General features: G+C 35.4%; 1 protein-coding gene across 1 annotated transcript in view; it reads right to left on the reverse strand.

The window, feature by feature from the left end:
- Window positions 1-2,105: 2,105 nt before the first annotated feature.
- Window positions 2,106-23,233, reverse strand: part of PPP1CB (protein phosphatase 1 catalytic subunit beta) — a 42,533-nt gene continuing 21,405 nt past the window's right edge. Inside the window, 8 exon segments of the mRNA XM_019448605.2 lie at window positions 2,106-3,962; window positions 6,733-6,867; window positions 9,832-9,848; window positions 9,851-9,982; window positions 15,697-15,768; window positions 17,643-17,747; window positions 19,851-20,081; window positions 21,948-22,079. Coding sequence (XP_019304150.2) covers window positions 3,858-3,962; window positions 6,733-6,867; window positions 9,832-9,848; window positions 9,851-9,982; window positions 15,697-15,768; window positions 17,643-17,747; window positions 19,851-20,081; window positions 21,948-22,079 — 929 coding nt within the window. The 3' untranslated portion in view covers window positions 2,106-3,857.

A 23,233-nucleotide genomic window follows, 5' to 3' on the forward strand; every position in this document is an offset into this window, starting at 1 on the left:
GCAAAGATTTATGGCCACTTTTATAAAAATAAGGTTTAATAAAACTTGCAACCTTAACAGGAAAGTAAATTACAGTGAGAAATTAAAGAAGTTTATAAGTCAACCAATATAGGAGGTGGTGGCTGAGTAAGTTTTGACTTTTATAATTTCCTAATTAGGGAATTTATTTAGAAATTCTGGAATTCGGGGCCCCTGGGTGGCTCAGTCGGTTGAGCATCTGGTTTCAGCTCAAGTCATGATCTCACGGTTCGTGGGTTCAAGCCCCACATTGGGCTCTGTGCTGACAGCTCAGAGCCTGGAGCCTGCTTTGGATTCTGTGTCTCTCTGGCTCTGTCCCTCCCCGACTCAACGCTCTGTCTCTCTCCCTCTCTCAAAAATAAACATTAAAAAAAAAAATTCTGGAATTCAAATATACAGGTAAAATCCAATCTCAACAGATCAAAACTGTTACACTATATCCAAACTTCACTTTTGTTGAAGTAAATTTTAAAGAGACTATAGATAAAACTCTACATGTATACTTGCATGGAATCAGTTTATGTCTTATTTAACTACTGTTCATTTTGCAAGGTATGCTGTCACTTTAAAATATTTTTAACTGCTTTTTAGCTGTTTAAGGAAATTATGAAACACTGAAAACTACCAGCAAAGAAATACAGTATTTCTAAGTGGATGCCACTGGTCTAGTCAGGTAGGTAGGGTCTTCTCAGGCACAGCTCTGATTCAGGGCTGGATTCATAAGGAAATGAGGTTAATGAGGTTAATGCACCAGGAGCAGAGTAAACTTGACCATTTCCTTCTCTGAACACATTTTCAGCGTAAAGATGTGACAGAAAATAATTGGTTCTTTTGGTTCAAGAGTTATGGTTGCCAAGGAGACAAAGGAATAGAACTGCACTTATAAACGAAGATGTTACTTCAGTTCCTTGGCTCAATAGAATACACTTTTTATATTCCTTAGGGACACATCTCAAGATGTTCCTGGCTTTCCCTCATATGAGTTTTCTTTTTGAATGACATATATATCCTCTGAACACTGTTAACACTTCCAATTACCAACCACCTTTTAAGCTTTAAAATTCTTCTTGCTGGCATTTTGACTCAACACTTTGTACAAACCAGTCTGGATGATCATGATTAAAATTTGTCCACAAACAAAATTAAAACAACGAATTTGTTAAAACTTCAAACACAAGGGGTAGTACATTGCAAATGATTCTTTCCATTCAAGAACTAGCAAAAATTTAACCTAATCCATGTGATCCATCACATTAGCATGTTTGATTTTAAATGTCATGACATTTGGATTAAAGATAAATTTGAATATGGAAATCATTAAAAATCAGAGAGGAAGGATGCTATAAATCAGTGACACTAGAATCCGGGTATTTTTCTCCTAAGAAATGAAGTTTTATTTATTTGAAGTGGCACTGTTACCAAGTAAGTAATCTTTGTAACTAACACATTATATGACAGAAACTTGTAATGTGGTTTTAAGACTCCTCAAATAATCTGAATTTATTTTTTTGAGTAATCTCTATACTCAATGTGGGGCTTGAATGCATGACCCTGAGATCAAGAGTCATATGCTCCTCTGACTGAGCCAGCCAGGCATCCTACTGCTCGAGTAATTTTTAAAACATGATAAATTTCCATCCTTTCATTCAGTGACCAATATTACTTTCCTTAATTTACTATTTTTTCATATTCAATACTGACCAGGATGAATTATTATTTTAAAAACATAGTAAGTCAAATTCAAATTTATGTGTTTTGACTAATACAGAGATTAATAAAAGACTGCCTTGTCTCCTGCCAAAGGTTTATTTTTCTAGACTTCCTTCACTATGATTACTTTAAAATTCTATTAGAAACTGCTCACCTTACATTTCAATTAGGATATTTAAATCACATTACATAAAAGCCTATGTGATCTAACCTAATAGAACACATGCAATACAAGAACACTTTCAGAAAAGAAATCAACTCAGTATATGCGAAAGATATTGAAATCTGTTTGAATAGAATGTGTGTTTAAATGTCTCATTGTAAAGGAAGAAAAAAAAAAAAAAAAAAAGGAATAAAATGACCAGTCAGGCTTCATATCAATTAGACAACTTTTACTAAATGAGAAAACTACATTTAAAATGTGCTTTAAAACAAAATGGAATTAGAAAAAAAGACATATGCATTTGAAAGAACTTTGCACTGTGCTGAAAATCAAATCTCTTGCAGAAATACAATACGCCAATTCATAAAATGTAAGAGTTAACAGAATTCTCAATTTAACATTTTCAAAGACAATATTAAGGTCAAGAATTTCACATCAATGGTAGCACATATAGAAGAAGGGCATTATAAATATGATGTCCATCCCTATGAAGCTTACAAATTTGACAATACTCAATAAAAGCTTTTAGAATCACATCCAAAAGGGTCGCATCCAAAGTATCTCAAATCTGTGTCCTGTAAGTTCTCCTTCTAAAATCCTTATGTTGACTTTTCTACTCCTTGTTAATACTAACCCTTTAAAAAAAGAGAACAGGAAAAGAAATGCTGCAATAAACCCTTGATCATGTACAGAAATTATTGCTACTATAGCTCACTACAAAGCATGTCTATACAATATTGGATGAACTTTGATCATGAAAAATCAGAATAAAAATCTTTAGTGACATAAGCCTTACAATCGTATACAACATTCACATGGCAATATTAGACAGTTAAGCACCCAATAACCATCGTTGACAAAATGTCCCACTGACCAGCATTCATTTAAATACATCCTTCGTACAGAGGGAGGAAAAAAGAGATAGTGTCAGCTTTCCAAGGCTTGTCAAAAAAGGATTCTCATGTTCTGTGGATCTAAAAACAAATAGCAACAACAACAACAACAACAACAGCAACAACAAAAAACCCAAAAAAAAAAAAAAAAAAAACAAAACCAATGCAGGTGAGGGTGTTACCAGAAAGTTAAGCATGCCAAAAGGTGTTTCGTGCGAATTAAAACCTAAAACCAAGGTACCACATAATCACATTACCAACTAGTTGGGTAATACTATATGAGCCTTATCTTAAAGTTAAATGAAATGCTACTGCACAATAGAGCATCAATAAGTTAAAAATTAGAGTGCACAAATCCAAATCAGTGGCAATTTCTGTATAAAGCAAAATATTCACTATCAGCTGTGAAGTTTGCCCAGTCAAACTGTTTGATTCAATCACTGGATTGGATAGTTGGTCTATTTTTTTTGAAAAATATCAATCTTTAAAATTCCTTTTTACTGTAATGAGGCATAAGTTTTCTTAGTAAGATTAAACAGGTACATAAGTAAATAAGCAAGGGAAAATAATAGTTGGTGAATGTCTTTAAAGCTCTTCCCACATTTCACTTGTAAAAATGTTCAGGGAAAAAAAAAATTAATATTTGCCATTATTCTAGCAAAAACAAAACAAAACAAACAAAACAAGCCCAAAATAATTAAACGACCAAGCAACACTAAAACCACATTACACAGATGGATCATCATGCTTTCATCTGGTTTAACTATCACATCTAGTTTAACTGGGATGCTTTTCAACTTTAAAAACTGTGATACGTGAAGATGTAACTTTAATGGGTAATTTTGAATTTGAATTTAACTTTGCTGAATATTATAACAGAGTATACTTATTACAATACAGTGTAGCACATCTTTCTATTAGAAAAAAATTTAAGATCCTTTACCCGTCTCCTTAAGTTAAAGGTGTGACATCATAAAGGGTGTCAAATGGCTGGATGGTTTTACAGTGCACACTTATATATTATGAAGTATGTCCTTAACAAATCTGATGGTTTCTTTATAGAGTTCCTTTCTTCACCTTTTCTTCGGTGGATTAGCTGTTCGAGGTGGAGTGACAGGACGTCCTGAATTCAGTCCACCATACTGGTACTTAGCTTTCTTTTCAGATGGTTTCAATATCTTAAAATAAATAATTTATTAACAGTGTTACTCTTTCAAGTGCAATAGGTTTAAAAAAATTATTGTTATAATAGTGGGCTTTTCAAAAAATGACATAAATTTTAAAGGTTCAATAAAAGTACGGAAAACAGGAAAGTTCCATGGACAGCTCTCACATTTAAAGTGTGCAGATGACTAAATATTTGAATATTCTTATCATCTGTCAAGCCACTGGTAATTCAAAACCTTAGACACACAAATCCTATCAACTACCCAATCCTTAGATTTAAGTAAAAAAAATTTTTTAAATTAATATATCTCTGTGGTGAGGAAAGAACATTTAGTTTATGAGTCAAAAGACCAAGGCTGACTAACAGACACAAGAAAATATACTCAATGTCACTCATTGGGGAAATACAAATCAAAACTATGATGAGATACCACCTCACACCTGTCAGAATGGCTAAATTTAACAACACAGGAAACAACAGGTGTTGGCGAAGATGTGGAGAAAGGGGATCCCTCTTACACTGTGGATGGGAATGCAAACTGGTGCAGTCACTCTGGAAAACAGTACGAAGGTTCCTCACAAAGGTAAAAATAGAACTACCCTATGATCCAGCAATTGCACTACTAGGTATTTACCCAAAGGAACAAATGGAGTACACGTGCACCCTAATGTTTATAGCAGTGTTATCAATAATAGCCAATTTATGCAAAGAGCCCAAATGTCCACTGACTGATGAATGGAACATACAATGGAATATGACTCAGCCAATCCAAAGAATGAAATCCTGCCACTTGCAATGATGTGGATGGAGCTATAGTGTATTATGCTAAGCGAAATACGTGAAAGACAAATACCACGTGATTTCACTTGTGTGGAATTTAAGAAACAAAACAGATGAACACAGGGGAAAGAAAAAAAAAAGGAGGCAAACCATAAAACAGACTCTTAACTATAGAGAACAAACTGAGGGTTGCCGGAGAGGAGGTGGGCAGGGGGATGAGTTAAACGGGTGATGGATCAGTCACAATGTTTATTCCATAGTATATTTGCTCATCTAATATCAGTTGTAAACAGAATTGTATTTTCCATTATATCTTCTAACTGCTTGTGGTTTTCATATTTTAAAGCTATTGACATTTGGTTATTAGTATTAAATGCTAATATTTTATTACATTATAAAATATTAGGAGCAAAAAAACAAATGGGTGATGGGTAGTAAGGAGGACACTTGTACAAGCACTGGGTGTTATATGTAAGTGATGGGTCACTGAATTCCACTCCTGAAACTAAGAATACATTATATGTTAACTAACTAGAATTTAAATAAAAACTTGAAACAATAAAATAATAATTCTGCCACTATTTAGAGGATAGTCACAAATGCTTTAATTTTTATGTGTAGATCTTAAAAAAATTATTTACATATTTTATGTATCATATCAGTTAAAATGTACATGTCGATGATTTAAAAGTATTTACAGTTGTACAACCATTGCTGTAATCTAATTTTAGAGTTTCTGTCAGTCCAAAAAGAAATCTTGCTCCCATAAGCAATCATTCTCCACTACTCTAACTTCCTTCAATTCTGAGGAAAAACTAATTCTTCTCTATTGATCTGTCTTTTCTGGCTATTTCACATAAATGAAATCATACAATATGTGGTCTTCTGTGACTGGCTCCTTTCACTGAAATCATGTTTTTGAGGTTCATTTATGCTGTAGCATGTATCAGTACTTCATTACTTTTAATTGTCAAACAATATGCCATTTTATGGATAGTCCACATTTTGTTTTCGTTCTTTACTTGATGGACATCTGGGTTGTTTCCATTTTTTGGCAATTATAAAGAATGCTCCTATGAATATGCATATACCTGTATTTGAGTACCTGCCTTCAGTTCTTTTCGGTATACCTATGAGTGGAATTGCTGGGCCACAAAGAAACTCTATGTTTCACTTTTTAGGGAGATGCCACACTGTTTCCAAAAGCAGCTGCATCATTTTCCATTCCCACCATCACTATATGAAGTTTCCCAACTTTTCTGCATCCTCATTAATTCTTGTTATTATCTGATTTTTTAATTGTATTTATTCTGGTGGATGTAAACAGAGCTTTAACCTACATTATAGATAGAAATTTCAGTATTTACATACAAGTGTGTAGAAATGATTTAAGAAGCATTTCTTAGAACTATTCAGAGCATCACAGTGTCTCACTGAAGAAGAAATCCAATTCCACTATGGCAAATGCTGAAAGATAAGGTCTAGTTCCTATCCTTAAATTATAAATGAGAAGTCACGTGTTTATATTCAGGTGTACTAGCTGACAGAAATAGTAATAAAATAAAGGGAAAGAGGGATAGAAAAGCCTGTCCACATTTAAAGAAACAGACATATAGTATATGCAGGAGAGGCACATAAAATACCCTTTGCAAAAATAAAGCACTGAAGTTGTTTTAGTCTGTGAACAAGAATGATTTATAAGTAGCACACTATGAAGCCAGAGTTGGTCTATTTCTAGCAAAAGGAAACAAAACCTAAGTTATTAACTGAATTCACATTCTTTTAGCAGGTTAAGCCCCTATTCAAGAAGTCATACAGGAATTTAACAACTTAAACATTGCATCAAGAATGACTGACATAACTTAGGCTCTCTAAAACTCTAATACCTGATATACACCAAAAAGTCCGGAGCATTTGCGAATGAAAACAGAAGTCTCTAACAAGTCTATGAGTGATAATCACTTCTGAATAAAACTGATATATATGTATTTATACTATACCTGAAATGAACACATCAAAGTTTCATCCACACTCATCATTCCACCAGCATTATCAAACTCGCCACAGTAATTTGGGGCTGAAAATAGGGTTACCAATTGTCGTTTAGCAAAAAATTCATATCCATCTTCCACCACCTGTGAAAGGAAAGGTCAAAAGAAAAAACACATTTATTTATAGCTGATTCTCAACTGTCTATATTACTGAGATTAATGTGACAAAGACCTAAAATTAAACACTGTTTTGTTTTGGAAGCTTGATTTTTATTTCTCAACTTGTCTTAGAATATTAAAATATTTAGTATGCCTTTTCTATAATGGCAAGGATTTAGCTTAAATGAAATCGTACACTTATGATAAATAAAATGTTTAAAAATCATACCATTTCTAAGGCTCTCCGTATGCTGATAGGTATAGTGTCTACAGGAACCTTACATACCTAGTACTTCTTTGTTGATGACATTATATCACAACTTCAGAACCCTTAATTCTTTAATGATTTAACATGATTTCTAGAGTCTGTTGTCAATTTGAACGATTTAAACAATTTATATTTCTCAGCTCTACAATTCTGAGAAGTAAAGTCAATAACACATAAATATTTTATATTTATTTACAGTAGGCAAGAATAATTTTTGAAGTCTTTTAGGCATCCTTTGATTAAACAAAATTATCCTACAATACTTGCTCATAAGAAGTACCTCCAAAACAATTTACATTTTAAAAGAATTCCTACTATAGTATCAGGTACATGTTCCTATTGTAATTCCCTCATGGTAGAATTTAGATATTAACCTTTTCTGTTAAGATCTTGGTCACCTTATCTATTCCAGCTCGGCCACAGTGTTTGGAACTCAGTGTATCCTTTTAATTCCTAGTCTTATTCACTTGTTCATTCATACATTTACTAAACAGGTTTATTGTAAAAGGACATATGTGTAGTTTGTGCTGTTTCCCATCAGAAGTCTCTTAATTTTAGAGATAGGTTTGAAAATAAGCAGAACAGGATTCTGGAAGTGTCTGGAAAAAGACTGTCCAAACCAAGGTAGTTCAATAATCTGACTTCTTTAAAAAATCATTTAAAAGTTTTATTCATTTATTGAGAGAAAGAGAGAGAGAAAGAGAGAGAGAGAAAGAGAGAGAGAGAGAGAAGAGAGAGAGAGAGAGAGAGAGAAGAGAGAGAGAGAGAGAGAGAGAGAGAGAGAGAAAGAGAGAGAGAGAGAGAGAGAGAGAGAGAGAGAGAGAGAGAGATCATGACCTGGGCTGAAGATGGGTGCTTAACCGACTGAGCCACCCAGGTGCCCCCATCATCTATTTTTGAAAAGATCTATGAAGGGAAATATATTGCTAAAAAAATTGATTATTAGTGGGTATCTTGATTATTAGTGGGTATCTTATTAGTAAACTTAGCAACTCTGCACTGTTATCTAGTAGAAAACTTCTATTAATTAGCTAAATCATAAACACAGTATTTACCAAACCTTTGCAAAAGCAAAGGATTTGGGGACTTGACTTCATTTCAACTGAGTTAGGAAATTCTGGTAGGAAGAAGACCTGTGATATACAACATATGCAGAAAAAGAGAAACCAATCTTCTTTGTTTATCCATAGGATCACAAAGAAAAGTAGTCAAGTGTCATAGGGAGCAAAGCTCTCCCAAAAAGGGAAGTACTGTGGCACAGCATCTACTTAACAAACTTCCTTTTAACAGACAAAGAAAAAACAAGGAATCTTTAAAAGTATTACACTTAGAAATTTCAAATACTTTTAGTACTTTCAGAAGTAAACAGAAAAGATTTATAAAAATGTCTTTCACTGAATGTATTTACCAGTCATATTTTAAAGAGCATGAGGACTTGACATATCAAATCATTAAAATAAGCTTTTGCTAATTAATTCATTTATTCAAACACTAAGTGCACGCTGCAGTATGTAAGTTTACAAGGCAATGGATATTTGGGGCTCTTGGGTGGCTTAGTCAATTAAGGGTCTCACTCTAGACTTTGGCTCAGGTCATGATGTCATGGTTCGTGAGTTTGAGCCCTGTGTCAGGCTCTGTGCTTGGGATATTCTCTCTCTCTCTCTCTCTCTCTCTCTCTCTCTCTCTCTACCCCCCCCCCCCACCTGTGCCTCCCCTGCATGCGTGTGCACTCACTCTCAAAATAAACAAACATTAAAACAACAACAACAACAACAACAACAACAAAGCAATGGATATTTAAAAGTCAACAAATCACAATCCCCTCCTTGAAGAGTACAGAATATAGTAGTGGTGGTGGACATTAAAAAAAAAAAAAAAAAAGTAAACCTAAATAAACTTTATTTTAAAAATAAGTATGTATTTTTATAATGAAAGCTCAAAGACACACAAAAGGAGATAGAGTTCAATAAACTCTCATTCTCACTATCCTGATTCAATAATTACCAGGATTCTGCTACATTTGTTTCATTTACTCTCCCTTTTTTCTAATGTATTTTACTTTTTTTTTAGTAATCTCTACACCCAACGTGGGGCTTGAACTCACAACCAAGATAGAGGTGCACGCTCCTTTGACCGAGCCAGCCAGGCGCCCCAATGCTGATGTATTTTCAAGCCAATCCTAGACCTGTCATCTTGCTTCTATATACTTGGGTATGTATTTCTAAAAAATGGACATCCTTCTTACATAGTACCGTTATTATCCTAAGATTTAAACAATGAACAATGACTCCTTGATATCTAACACCCAGTCTATAACTGAATTTTTCCAAGTGTTCTCAAAAGTATCCTTTAATACTATGGTCATTTGATTGTTATCTAAAATACATATAAACATATTAAAATGGGATCAAGTATTTCTAGAAAGCTTCAGACAAGTGCCAAAAATTCTGCCAGCATTGTAGTATACTGCAAAATATAAATTAGTTTGAAACACCCTCCTAGAGGATGAGAAAGGGTTAACAAATCATTAGATTGTTAATTGTGAGATCAAGGTATATAGGCTTCATCTCTCCTACTACTTTCCTTACATAATTAGTTTTAGATCTTCGTTTCCTCAAAAACAAAAAAAGCAGATCTGTGTAAATAAATATTAAAATGTTCAAAAGTTTTAGATTTCATACCTGATGAGCTCGACAATCAAATCTAAATCATGACGATTCAGAAATTTACTGACTACATCAGCTCCAAAAGTGAAGGAAACACCACGATCATTTTCTCCCCAGCCTTGCACATCCTTATCTGGGTCAGACCACAGCAAATCACAGAGCAAACCTTTAAAGAATAAAAACACAACAATGAAAAAAATAAAGTTTATAAAGTATATCTGTATCACGTTTCTTCTCATGCCCTCTTACCCTCTAATAAAGAGTAACAATCACTTGCTTCCTAGTACCCCAGACTATTGAATTTAGCCACTCTTTGCTAGCCCACCCATATAATTTTGCCTGGCTGAAAGCAGCACTTCCCAACTCTTCCCACATACAAGAAATATGTGCATGGCACACTCTAAGCACACAATATATGGAAAAAGGCTGTTCCTTCTATACCTAGTTACTCCATATGAACAAGCAATTGAACCCAGCAGCATTTCCTGAATAGAGAGGCTACTTCACTATTTCTGGGGGCCAATCTATTAAATTAATCCATTTTATTTATCCCTAAGCCAGTAACACACTAAAGCTTTTAAAAAAATCTTTATATTTGGTAGGGGTAGTATCCCCACTTTAGATGCTTTTCTCCAGGATTAACTTGGTTACTTTCACATATATATTTCTGAATCAGTTAGTATAATTCTATGAACCCAACTGAGATTTCACTGGAATTGTATCTGATCTAATGATCAATTTGAGGGAAGAAAACATTTTCTATAAAAGCCTGGAGGATTTAAATGAAATATGGATGAACAAAATGAGAACGGATCCTTGGCTTCAGTGTCAGGCATAAGAAGTCAGAGCTAAAAATATTTGAGTATCTTCATCATACTCATATAGTAGTATAAATCTTAGGAGGGACTCAAACCACCTTGGGAATGTCAAGTGAGAAGACCAGTAAATGAACTCTGAGGAAGCAAACATTTAATACACAGGCAGAGAAAGGAGAAAGGGGAATGAGCAAAAAGTACTGAGAAGGAATAGTCAAAACAAAAGGAAGAGATTAGAACAGTAGAGATCTCCTGAAAGGGGTAAGAATTATCTAGAAGTAGGAAATGGTTAAGATTCAAGTACAATGAACAAGTAGAGCAGGATAAAAACCAAAAAATGCCTACCTTTTTATAGACTCTTTGGATCTTAAGAGTAGGAAATGTACTTAGTAACCATCTAGTCCAACTCTACTTGATGAATAAACAACTCCCCTTTACAAAATTACCAATATGGAAAAAGACAGTCTCTTCAACAAACAGTGTTCGGAAAACTGGAAAACAGTATGCAGAAGAATGAAACTGGACCACTTTCTTTTACCATACACAAAAATAAATTCAAAATGGATGAAAGACCTAAATGTGAGACAGGAAACCACCAAAATCCTAGAGAACACACAGGCAAGCAACCTCTCTGACCTCAGCTGCAGCAACTTCTTACTAAACACGTCACCAGAGGCAAAGGAAACAAAAGCAAAAATGAACCACTGGACTTCATCAACATAAAAAGCACAGCAAATAAACAATCAACGAAACTAAAAGGCAACCTTCAGAATGGGAGAAGATACATGAAAATGACATATCAGATAAAGGGCCAGTATCCAAAACCTATAAAGAACTTATCAAACACCAAAACAACAATCCAGTTAAGAAATGGGCAGAAGACATGAATCGACATTTTTCCAAAGACATACAGATGGCTGACACATGAAAAGATGTTCAACATCACTTATCATCAGGGAAATACAAATTAAAACCACAATGAGATACCACCTCACACCTGTCAGAATGGCTAACATTAACAATACTGGAAACAACAGGTGTTGGCGAAGATGTGGAGAAAGAGGATGTCTTTTGCACTGCTGGTGGGAATGCAAACTGGTAGAGCCACTCTGGAAAACAGTATGAAGGTTCCTCAGAAAGTCAGCAATAGAACTACCCTAAGGTCCAGCAGTTGCACTACGATTTACCCAAAGGACACAAAAATACAGATTCGAAAGGATACATGCATCCCAGTGTTTAAAGCAGCATTATCAATAATAGCCAAAGTATGGAAAGAGCCCAAATATCCATCAATTGATGAATGGATAAAGATGTGGTGTGTATACACACACACACACACACACACACACACACACACACACACACACACACACACAAATATTACTCAACCACAGAAAAACCCAGAACCTTGCCATTTGCAATGACATGGATTGAGTTTGAGTATACATGCTAAGTGAAGTAAGTCAGAGAAAGACAAATACCATATGATTCCACTCATATGTGGAATTCAGAGACAAGTGGATAGGTGATGGGCTAGATGGGTGATGGGTATTAAGGAGGGCACTTGCTGTGATGAGTACTGGATGCTGTATGTAAGTGATGAATCACTGAATTCTAATTCTGAAACCAATACTGTACTGTAACTGGAATTTAAATAAAAATTTGAGAAGAAAAAAATTACCAATAAACAATCCTCTCATCAGTAAGCTAAAACATCTTTTTTTATTTACATGACATACTTAATATACCAAGATTTTCTAGACCCCTGTGGCACTCTAGGCAATCCTATTCAAGTTGTTGAGAACTGATGAATACAACATACAAAGGGTGGGTCTGATTACACAAATGATGGGACAACGAATCCAGTAACATAAATTCATTAAAAAAAAAAAAAGTCTGGTAGAAACCGAGAGAAAGGACAGTTTTGCTTATGTTAATGCTTTTAATGGTAAGACAGTGTGATATCATAAAACTACATTTAGTTTTTGTTCCTATTCCTGGCATACAGCTCCTAAAACCTTTGGAATTTCCTGAGTGACAGAGGTATCTTTTTATTTTTTAATGTTTAGTTATTTTTGAGAGAGAGAGAGACCACAGGCATGCATGCGTGGAGAAGAGGCAGAGAGAGGGAGACAGAATGTGAAGCAGGCTCTGAGTTGTCAGCGAACAGCCTGAAGCAGGACTTGAACTCACAAGCCATGAGATCGTGACCTGAGCCAAAGTCGGATGCTTAACCAACAGAGCCACCCAGACGACCAGACAGGAGTATCTTTTATTATTCATAAGGAGCCCCTTTCCATCACACCTGAGTGTATGCTAATGAAGTGATCCAGATCCCCTAAAGCACTTCACAATGAGGCAAGTCAACAGCAAGACTAAACATATGATTAGACGACTGGAACTTTCAGCTGTCCCCTCTCTGGAGAGGTGGGCTGGAAACTGAGCTCTATAAAAACTCTTGAACAACTGGACTTGGGAAGCTTACAGTTGTTGAACACACTGATGACAAAGGGTGTGGAAGTTGTTCCCCAACCGATATCTCCTAGTTCCTGAGTTGTATCCCTTTATGATAAACTGATAAATACAAGTAAAGCATCTGAGGAAGTGGTTGTGGGAATCCCAGAATTGTGGCTGGGCAGTAGTGTGGGGGCAGTCTTGTGAAATGAAGCCCTTAACCTGTGGAGTCATGGCTAACTTCAGGAATTAGTGTAATTAAATGTTAGACACGTAAGTGTTGGAGAATGGGTTGTGATGTGGAAAAACCATAAACACTGTGTCAGAAAATGCCACCAACAAAGGTATTGATGTTTTAAGCAAACGGTGAACAGAAAAGGAGAATTTTACTGCATTCAATTCACAGGTTATCACAGCATTTTATTTTTTTGTTAAAAAAATTTTTTTAATGTTTATTTATTTTTGAGAGAGAGGGAGGGAGAGAGACAGGGTGTGAGTGGGGAGAGTGGCAGAGACAGGGGGAGACACAGAATCTGAGGCAGGTTCCAGGCTCTGAGCTGTCAGCACAGAGCCCGACATGGAGCTCAAAGTCACAAACTGCAAGATCATGACCCGAGCTGAAGTCGGACACTTAACCGAGTGAGGCACCCAGGTGCCCCATCATAGCATTTTAAGAATATAAATGCCATGATTAGTACACATCTTAGTACATACACTGGCACTCAACTATGAATAATTACCACTAAAAGCCAACAGAAAAGTTAGGCCACTGTGTCCAGAATTTATTTATAAAATTACACGAGGCTCATTTGTTAATCAACAGAGCAATGTATCCTCAAGTGGAACTTAATTTGCTTTTGTTTTGACTTGCTTCACTTACCTAAGAGTTATTCTGAACATCTGAACAGTTAACTTTCATTACTCTTTCACAAATTTTTCACAAACTCACCATGTATCTCTACAGCTTTCTGAGCTCTACAAATGTGAAATATAGAAGATGCAAAAAAATACCAGAAAACTAAATGGTAATTTTTAAAAGGCAACTGTATCCTCAGCTAAGAAAAATTATTATTTTTTAAAGATTTTATTTAAGCAATCTCTACACCCAAAGTGGGGTTCAAACTCACAACCCAAGATCAAGCGTCACATACTCCATGGACTGAGCCAGCTAGGCACCCCAAGAAAAACTATTTTACTTAAAAAACTTTTGGGGCGCTTGGGTGGCTCAGTCGGTTAAGCGTCCGACTTCAGCTCAGGTCATGATCTCATGGTCTGTGAGTTCCAGCCCCGCGTCAGACTCTGTGCTGACAGCCCAGAGCCTGGAGCCTGTTTCAGATTCTGTGTCTCCCTCTCTCTCTGCCCCTCCCCTGTTCACACTCTGTCTCTCTCTGTCTCAAAAATAAATAAACGTTTAAAAAAAAAAAAAAAATTAAAAAACTTTTGGGGCACCTGGGTGGCTCAGTCAGTTTAAGCTTCTGACTTTGGCTCAGATCATGATCTCACAGTCTGTGACTTCGAGCTCCACGTCAAGCTCTGTGCTGACAGCCCTGAACCTGGAGCCTACATTGGATTCTGTGTCTCCCTCTCTCTCTGCCCCTCCCCAGCTTGTGTTGTTTCTTTCAAAAAATAAATAAACATTAAAAATTTTTTTAAAACTTTTAATTTTTTAAAAATCCTTAAAAAAACTTTATTTTTTTAACAAAAATAAATGTTTATTCATTCTTTTTTTTTTTTTTTTTAAATTTTTTTTTTTTCAACGTTTTTTTTATTTATTTTTGGGACAGAGAGAGACAGAGCATGAACGGGGGAGGGGCAGAGAGAGAGGGAGACACAGAATCGGAAACAGGCTCCAGGCTCCGAGCTGTCAGCACAGAGCCCGACGCGGGGCTCGAACTCACGGACCGCGAGATCGTGACCTGGCTGAAGTCGGACGCTTAACCGACTGCGCCACCCAGGCGCCCCTGTTTATTCATTCTTGAGAGAGGGAACAAGACTGGGGGAGGAGCAGAGAGAGAAGGAGACAGAGGATCTGAAATGGGCTCTGCGCTGACAGCAGGGTGCACGATGTGGAGCTTGAACTCACGAACCGTGAGATCATGACCTAAGCAGAAGTCAGACACTCAACGAATGAGCTATTCAGGCATGCCCCCCGCGGCCAATTTATTTATTTATTTTTTAACTAGGCTCCACTCCTAACATGGGACTTGAACTCATGACTCTAACATCAAGAGTCGCATGCCCTAACAACTGAGCCAGCTAGACACCTCTGTTTGACTACTTTTTAACAAGTCCTTGAAGGACATAATCAATGTTGATATGAATGAAGGAATTTAGAATGACAGGAAGATAAAGGGAATCAGTTAACAAGATCTTCTGTGATAAATAAGTTTGAAAGAACCATACTACAGTTAAATATGAAACTTAAAAGTATTGCACCTTGGGAAGTAAGTAGTGGGAAATAAAATATATTACTGCAAGTAATCTGTAGTTAGCTTACTATTGAAAAAGCTCTATTATTTATTACATAAACCAATCTTCAACTAAATATATAGTTAAGTTCAAATATGTCAATATTTTACATAAAACAATTAAACTTCTCTATATACTCAACCTGTATCAGGGACATCAGTGGGTCTCATAATTCTCCGAATCTGCTCCATAGACTGCAGGTCTGGTGACAGTCCTATAAATAAAAGATGGTCAGAGTAATGACATCTAAACAATTTTCACTTAAATAAAGCAACATTTAATCAAAGTAGAGTCACTATCTGAAATTAAAAATATGTAATGTGTTCCTTCTAATGTTATCTTCAATATACAGAGTTAGAAATCTTACCATTCTTCTTTCTTTCCAACCATTCTCTGCCTTTCTCCAGGAATATACCCAATTCCAATCCTTCCGACCACTTTTGTCACTTCTCACCACCTAATCTTAAAGATGTTTACTTCCAAGTTTAAGTGCCTCACTGTCCTGTAAGACCTTCCTACATCTCTCTGCAACATGCTCATTATCTTCGTAAAGTGTAATTGTTGATCACAAGGATAAGAAAAAGCACATGAAAACACTTCACAATCTTCAGTACATAAACTATTATTTCTCTTTTATGGATAATCCAAGTACCAACACATAACTTCTTAATTTCTACTTTTAAGTATACTAATGTGCAAGAACTACAATTTCCTAAATGTTTAGGATCTACTATAAAATACTTCAATTAATATAGTAACATGTTCTATCAGAGAATAAATCATGTTTTTAATGTTTATTTATTTTGAGAGAGAGAGAGGGAGCCCATGTGTTCCCACATGTTGGGGAGGGACAGAGAGAGAGAATCCCAAGCAAGCTTCACACTGTCGTCATGGAGCCTGATGCAGGGCTCAAACTCACAGACCATGAGATCATTACCTGAGCCGAAATCAAGAATCAGGATGCTTAACTGACTGAGCCACCCAGGTGCTCCAAGAATAAATCGCTTTTTACCTCAGGCCTAGACAAGTACATCTATCTTTTCAGCATTTTTCACTTTAATTCTTCCTGCATATTAATAAATAATAATTATAAATAATATTTATATAACTATATAAAACACTAATTTTCTTACAGTATTTTTACTATATTATTTCCATGTACAAAAACCCAATATGGTTATTAAACCATTCAACAAACTACTTTACTCAGTATTCAAATCTCTATAATCTGATACTCATTATTCCCTATGTGCTTGACATTCTAGTTAGGCTAGTGCTCACACATTCCTTTAACTAGACAAATAAAAAAGACCATCTCAAATTCTTTACACCTCTTCAAAGTCTACTCCATCCTTCTAACTCAGGCTTCCATAAACATGTGTCCAACAATTCTCTCCCTTTCCAGACTGCATAAAAACTATTGCTTCTACAAGTGCTTTGACATAATTAAATCCTTTTCATTAGTCAGTATCTGTTTTGAAATATACTTTATCTTAACTTTTTGGAAACATGTATTTTATCAATAGGTTTTTAATTTCTTAAGACAGCCAGATAATATACAATCTATATATTTTCATGGCACCTATTCCTGCTTACTTTAAAAGTTATACAGAATAACTTATTCTATCAAAAATTATCTTTAGGATGAAAATGGACATATTACATACAGCCTAGAACTCTTGATATGTGGGACTAATAAACCCAATTTCATTTGGATTCTAATGAAAGGTATTTAATATTGGCAGGAAAGTAATCATGATCTTCTCATTTTGACTGACAGTAGTGGTATCTTTCTATCAAAACTGAAGCAAAGGGAATACGTTATTTCAAATAAAACTCTGGTTATCCTCCTCACATGTGAAATTCTTTAAAGATAAGTACTCAACTAAACATTCATTTTGTATAAAGCTTCATAAATTTCTAGTTATTAAAAGAGATTTTAGCCATGTTCAGAACAGTTTTAATAATTTGACCTTTTACACAAGCACAGCTATATTTTTCCACAGTGTGCATCCTAGTTACTGTAGGTCTTTTCCAAACAATGGAATGACAGTGAGAAAAACCCATAAAGCAAATTTACTAGTCTACCTCCATGACAACAGAAGATCTTCTCATCCACAATGGCAGCTATAGGCAGACAGTTAAAACAATCGGTGAAGGTCTTCCACAATTTAATATTAAACCTTCGTTTGCCTATAAAAAGAACAAGCAAATAGAAGAAATAAATCTAAAACTGTTTTCATTTGTTATCTCATAGCCACAGGATTATAATTTCAACTTTATTCTTTATACCGCACTTTGTTTTTTCTGTAATGAGTGCTTCTTGTATATTTTTAAAAAGGTAATAAATTTAATGAACATTCAACACCTTCCATAAAGTTAAAAAAACTTGAAAGATTGTGCTAGGTATTTTACGGAACACACATATCAAATCCTTTTGTCTCTTAAGGTCACTATAATATAGTCACTTTGAAATAGTCTAACAGACTACTAGTTTATCTGTTCCATTCAATGTGTACATTAGTTGAATACCTAGCCAAATAAGTAAGCAAAAGTGAAAGGGGTATCTCTGGAGATTGTCCATTTTAACTCTAATGCATTGAGTAACACAGCATAAATTTACTGCCAAGAAAGGACAATTTCCAAATGCTTCCATGGTATTCACTTTTGAGTGAATTACAACTTAGCACTACATAAAGTATAAATAGAGACACAAAGGCTATAATTTTCCTATAGTCTAGCATAAAGAGCTACGACAAGAGAAATCTCAAGTGTATGTTCACCTTTTTAGAGTTACTTGATCTTCCTGAATTTGGCAAGAAGTTGCAACAACTAACGCTGGGGAGCGATGAAAGACACAGCACTAATTTCCTATGCTTTTATGCCATAACCTGCCTCTCTGTGAAAAAGTATAACTCAAAACAGTTTTTACAAGCTGCTCTCATGTACATTAGCTCAACTGATGTCATTTCTATAAACCTTGAGGATACTCAAGCCCATATTTTATTCTTTAAAAACACACCTCTATTCCTCATATAGCTTTAGAAAAGTGGTTATAGTTAGATGCACTACAATCTGCTTCCTGTCTACTGGTCTGATTTGAACAGTTGAAACCATACATTACACCTTAGAAGTAAAAATGCCACGTAAAATCAGATGTAGAATCATTCCTAGTAGAACGCAGCTCCACGAGACTAGAGATGATCTGTCTTGTGCGCTGCTGCATTCCTAGTGTGTAGAGTAGTGCCTGGTATACACACTTCCTCTTGTCAAATTATACAAACCAAGAAGATAGGAGTTTGAATAGAAGTCTACCATATTTAAGGAAGGAAAAAAACAAAAATAGATTCCAATGGAGAATTCACCACCAAAAAACAATAAATTCAATTTGAAAATCGTTGTATTTGGTTCTAAATTGTAATTAACCAAACATGTGTTCTTTTCCATACTCTAACAAAAGCAAAAGACCAATGCAAATGTAGTAATTTAGTAATTACACTTGGAAACATTACTACAAAACAGGAAATCGGTAATTTCTTACCGAAGAAAAAGAGTACAGTAAAATATACCTGAGTAGTTGCTATCCTCATCTCTCTTGTTTTATAGGCACAAATTAAAATTCCAATAATAAACTTAAACTTTGAAAAAATTCCATAGAACTTCTCAATATTTTTCCTTCTTTATCTCAGTTTATTTATTTTGAGGAAGAGAGAGAGGGAGAAAGAGAGCACTGCACGTGTGCCGGGGAGGGACAGAATCCCAAGCGGGTTCTGCACTAACAGCATGGATGTGGGGCTCAAATTCCCGAAAGGTGAGATCATGACCTGAGCAGACACTGAGTTGGCAGCTTAACCAACTGAGCCACCCAGGCGACCTACAACTTGTGAATATTTCTTGTGACACAGGGCCAATGAAAATTTCCATCTTATCCCAAGAATGCTGAGAGCTAAAATCTTAATAGATACTAGAAAAAGAGGCTATTATCTATAGTGACCTCTGTTTCACGTGGATATTTTGCCAAATGAACTGATTAATTACAAGAGGCCCTTTCAGCTGAGTAAGGTGCAGTCAACCTGAAATACCATGATCTTAAGAGATCCCAAAGAACTAGTTTAATTGGTAATATGTTTCCTGGTTTCAGGTTTTTCTTCCATGAAAGATTATTCTTGGTCCTATGCCTGATAAATTATATTAAAAAAAAATGAATCAAAAGAAATCTTTTGAACTGGAAAATTATATTAGGGAATATTAGGGAATTTTCCCATTAATAAAAGATAAATTTTTATTTTTACTTACATTCATCATAGAATCCATAAATGCGATTGATGCTAGCACACTCATGGTTTCCTCTTAAGAGAAAGAAGTTCTCTGGATATTTTATTTTATAAGCCAATAGCAAACAAATGGTTTCCAAAGACTGCTTTCCTCTATCCACATAATCTCCTAAGAAAAGATAGTTGGCTTCTGGTGGGAAACCTCCATATTCAAATAATCGCAGTAAATCTGTATACTGTCCATGAATATCTCCTGAAAATAGAAAAAGACAATTTTAGAGCATTTGGTTACTGTGGGAAGCAGCTTCAAATGATTCCCAATGTTTACACCCGTATGTAATCCTCTCCCCTTGAATGTGGGCTGGAGCTGGTGACTCGCTTCTAACAAACAGGAGACAGAAAAAGTGGGATGGGCTGTCACTTCTGAAATTAGGTTACAAAAGATCACGAGTTCCAATCTGCTTGTACTCTCTTGCCATCTCTCATTCTTGATGCTGAAGCCAGCTGCCTTATGGAGAAGCACACATGGCAAAGAACTGAAGGAGGCCTCTGGCCAAACACTTATTAGGAAGTGAGCTCTCAGTCCATCGGACCGAATTCTTTCATCATTGAGCCTTGAGATGAATGTAGTCCCAGATCACACCTAGATCACAACCTTGTGAGAGACCCAAAACCAGAGGATCCAGCTAAGCTGTGCCTGGATTCCTGACTCATAGAAACAGTGCGGTGATAAATTCATGCTGTTTTAAGCCATAAAGTTTTGGAGTAATCTGTTATATAACAGATAACTACTACAGTTGCTCTTATTATCTGGTAGTTTAACATTACTTTGTTATACCCAAGAGTGAGACAGCCAGAATTTAGAAATATTTAGTATAACTAATTTCTATTACCCTCCAATTATTTCTGTATCAAAGCATTTTAAAGAGTATCTTGCAGAGAATTGGAATCATTTTAAAATGTTACAAGTAACTACATTTGCTTCATTTAAATTCATAGAAGAGACTGATCATTTCCACAAAATTCTTCTTTTTCAGATTTTATTTTTAAGTCCTCTCTACACCCAACTTGGGACTCGAACTCACAACGCTGAGATTAAGAGTTGCATGCTCTACCAACTGAGCCAGCCAGGCTCTACTCCACAAAATATCATATTACCTCTTACTTAAAGGTGATATTCTAAGCAAATTAATTTATTCAACAAACATTTACTTAGCTAATATCTTTTACTTGCTAGATACTGTACCAAGAAGCACCAAGCACATGACTTAATAAACACAAGAAAGAGGAGAAAAAGTAAAGAACACACTAAGCATCTGCAGATTACAAGGTATGAATGTGGACCACTAAGAAACATGCAGGACAGTGAAAATTTTTACATATAAAAATAGTCCTTGACCGAGCAAAAGATGATGATTAAGTCCATCATCAAAGTCCATGTAAAGCTATGTCATACACACAAACAGCCACTACCAGTTATCAAGCCAAAAGCCAATGATAATTATACCACTTCCCACTGTTACATGAACTATAAAAAACGCTTTTTGTACAACAATTTTTCTGGCTAAAACAATGTGATCACTCAACCTAAGGTTGTAAATTTTTGTTTTTGGCCAGAAGCCACCATGGATATTGCCATATTGCCACCCAAACTTTAGTTTGTTTGTAACTGGTACACCAAAATGCCCATTTCTCTACATCCTTGACAACAGTGGATTATCAGTTTTTGACTTTTTTTCCGACATGTCTAGAGTTTAGGATTTGTTTTTAAATTGCATTTCACTGATTACTAGTGAGGCTGAGGATCTTACATTTATTGACCCTTTGAATTTCTTCTAAAATCTGCCTTAAAAAAAAGATCTTTCTATTGTATTGTCTGTCTTGTTTCTAAGAACTAAAAACTGTGAATAGCAATCTTGTTATCTGATGTATATTAAAAATATTGTCTGTAACTTACTATTTTATGAAAGTTTTAATTTTTATATTTTATGTTATCAAACCTATCCATCTCTCTTATACAAAAATTTTTAAATGTTTTCTCTAGATCACCTTCAATTTAATTAGGGGAGGAAAACTGGTATTCAAAATAGACTGTTTTCAACTTTACCCGATTACATACCACAAATTTTCAGCGGTGCTTCCAATTCCAAAAGAATAGGCTGGCTGAGAAAGATCTCCCGAGACTTAATACATAAGCCTCGAACTTCTGCTTCAGTCATCTGCACAATCTTTCCTGGACGACATCCTCGTACTGTTAGACAATGAATAAAATGGTCAGTTTTTAAAAATGTCTCTATAAAATAAATAATCCTTAAAAAAAAAAAAAAAGTCATGCCCATATTTTGAAGGTCCAGAAAGTCACACAGACAGCAAACTACCAGATACCCTGTAGTGTTCTATGGCTAACAGTAAGGTTATTCTAGTGATCTTTGCCTTTCTATCTTTATTGTTGATGGTTTCTAATGATGTTCCTCAAGGCTGCTGCCACAGAAATGCAGTCCCTTGTGCTTTCCAGTGGCCAACCTTGCAGCCCAAGAGACCTAAACGATTTTAGGAACAGCACCTTTGAGGATAGCCTACTCTGTCAGTAAAGTCTTGCATTTAGGAAAAGGCCAAAATAGCATCATTAAGAACCAGTGGCTATGAAGAAAGGGAAATGAAACAAAAAGTGGCTGTCAGTAGGTGATTTAGTTTCACACACGTCCTTGGAAAATTATGAACAGTCTTAAGAATTTTAACAATCCCCACCCTCCAACTTCTAATCAAAACAAAATTTAAAAGGTTCCAGATAGCTATTAAATTTTAATGCGTTATTATGTCACACAAGGGCACTATATGAAAAACTCTAAAAGCTATTTAGATGGAGGAAAGCATTTTTCCTATGAATGAACAATAAAATCTATCAACTAATAAGTAATTTCTGGAACAGAGTAGGGAGAAATGGTACATGAGGAGTTCTTATTTGCCCTATTGAACTGAACTTGAAATCATTTCCTCTCGTTACCTTCTCCATTGGCTCTTTCTCTCTAAATATACTGCTTGCTCCCATTTAATCTTAACTGAAAAAACATTTATTTTTTATTTTTTTAAAAATATTATTTATTGTCAAGTTAGCTAACATACAGCGTATATAGTATACTCTTGGTTTCGGGGGGTAGATTCCTGTGATTCATCACTTACATACAGCACCCAGTGCTCATCCCAACAAGTGCCCTCCTCAATGCCTGTCACCCATTTTCTCCTCTCTCCTGCCCCCTCCCCTATCAACCCTCAGTTTGTTCTCTGTATTTAAGAGTCTCTTATGGGTTTGCCTCCCTCTCTGCTTAAAACTAATTTTCCCCCTCCCTTCCCCTATGGTCTTCTATTAAGTTTCTCAAATTCCACCTATGAGTGAAAACATCGTAT

Source organism: Panthera pardus, unplaced genomic scaffold, assembly GCF_024362965.1.
Source record: "Panthera pardus isolate Hobbes unplaced genomic scaffold, ASM2436296v1 HiC_scaffold_26, whole genome shotgun sequence".
NCBI classification, from domain to species: Eukaryota; Metazoa; Chordata; class Mammalia; order Carnivora; family Felidae; genus Panthera; species Panthera pardus.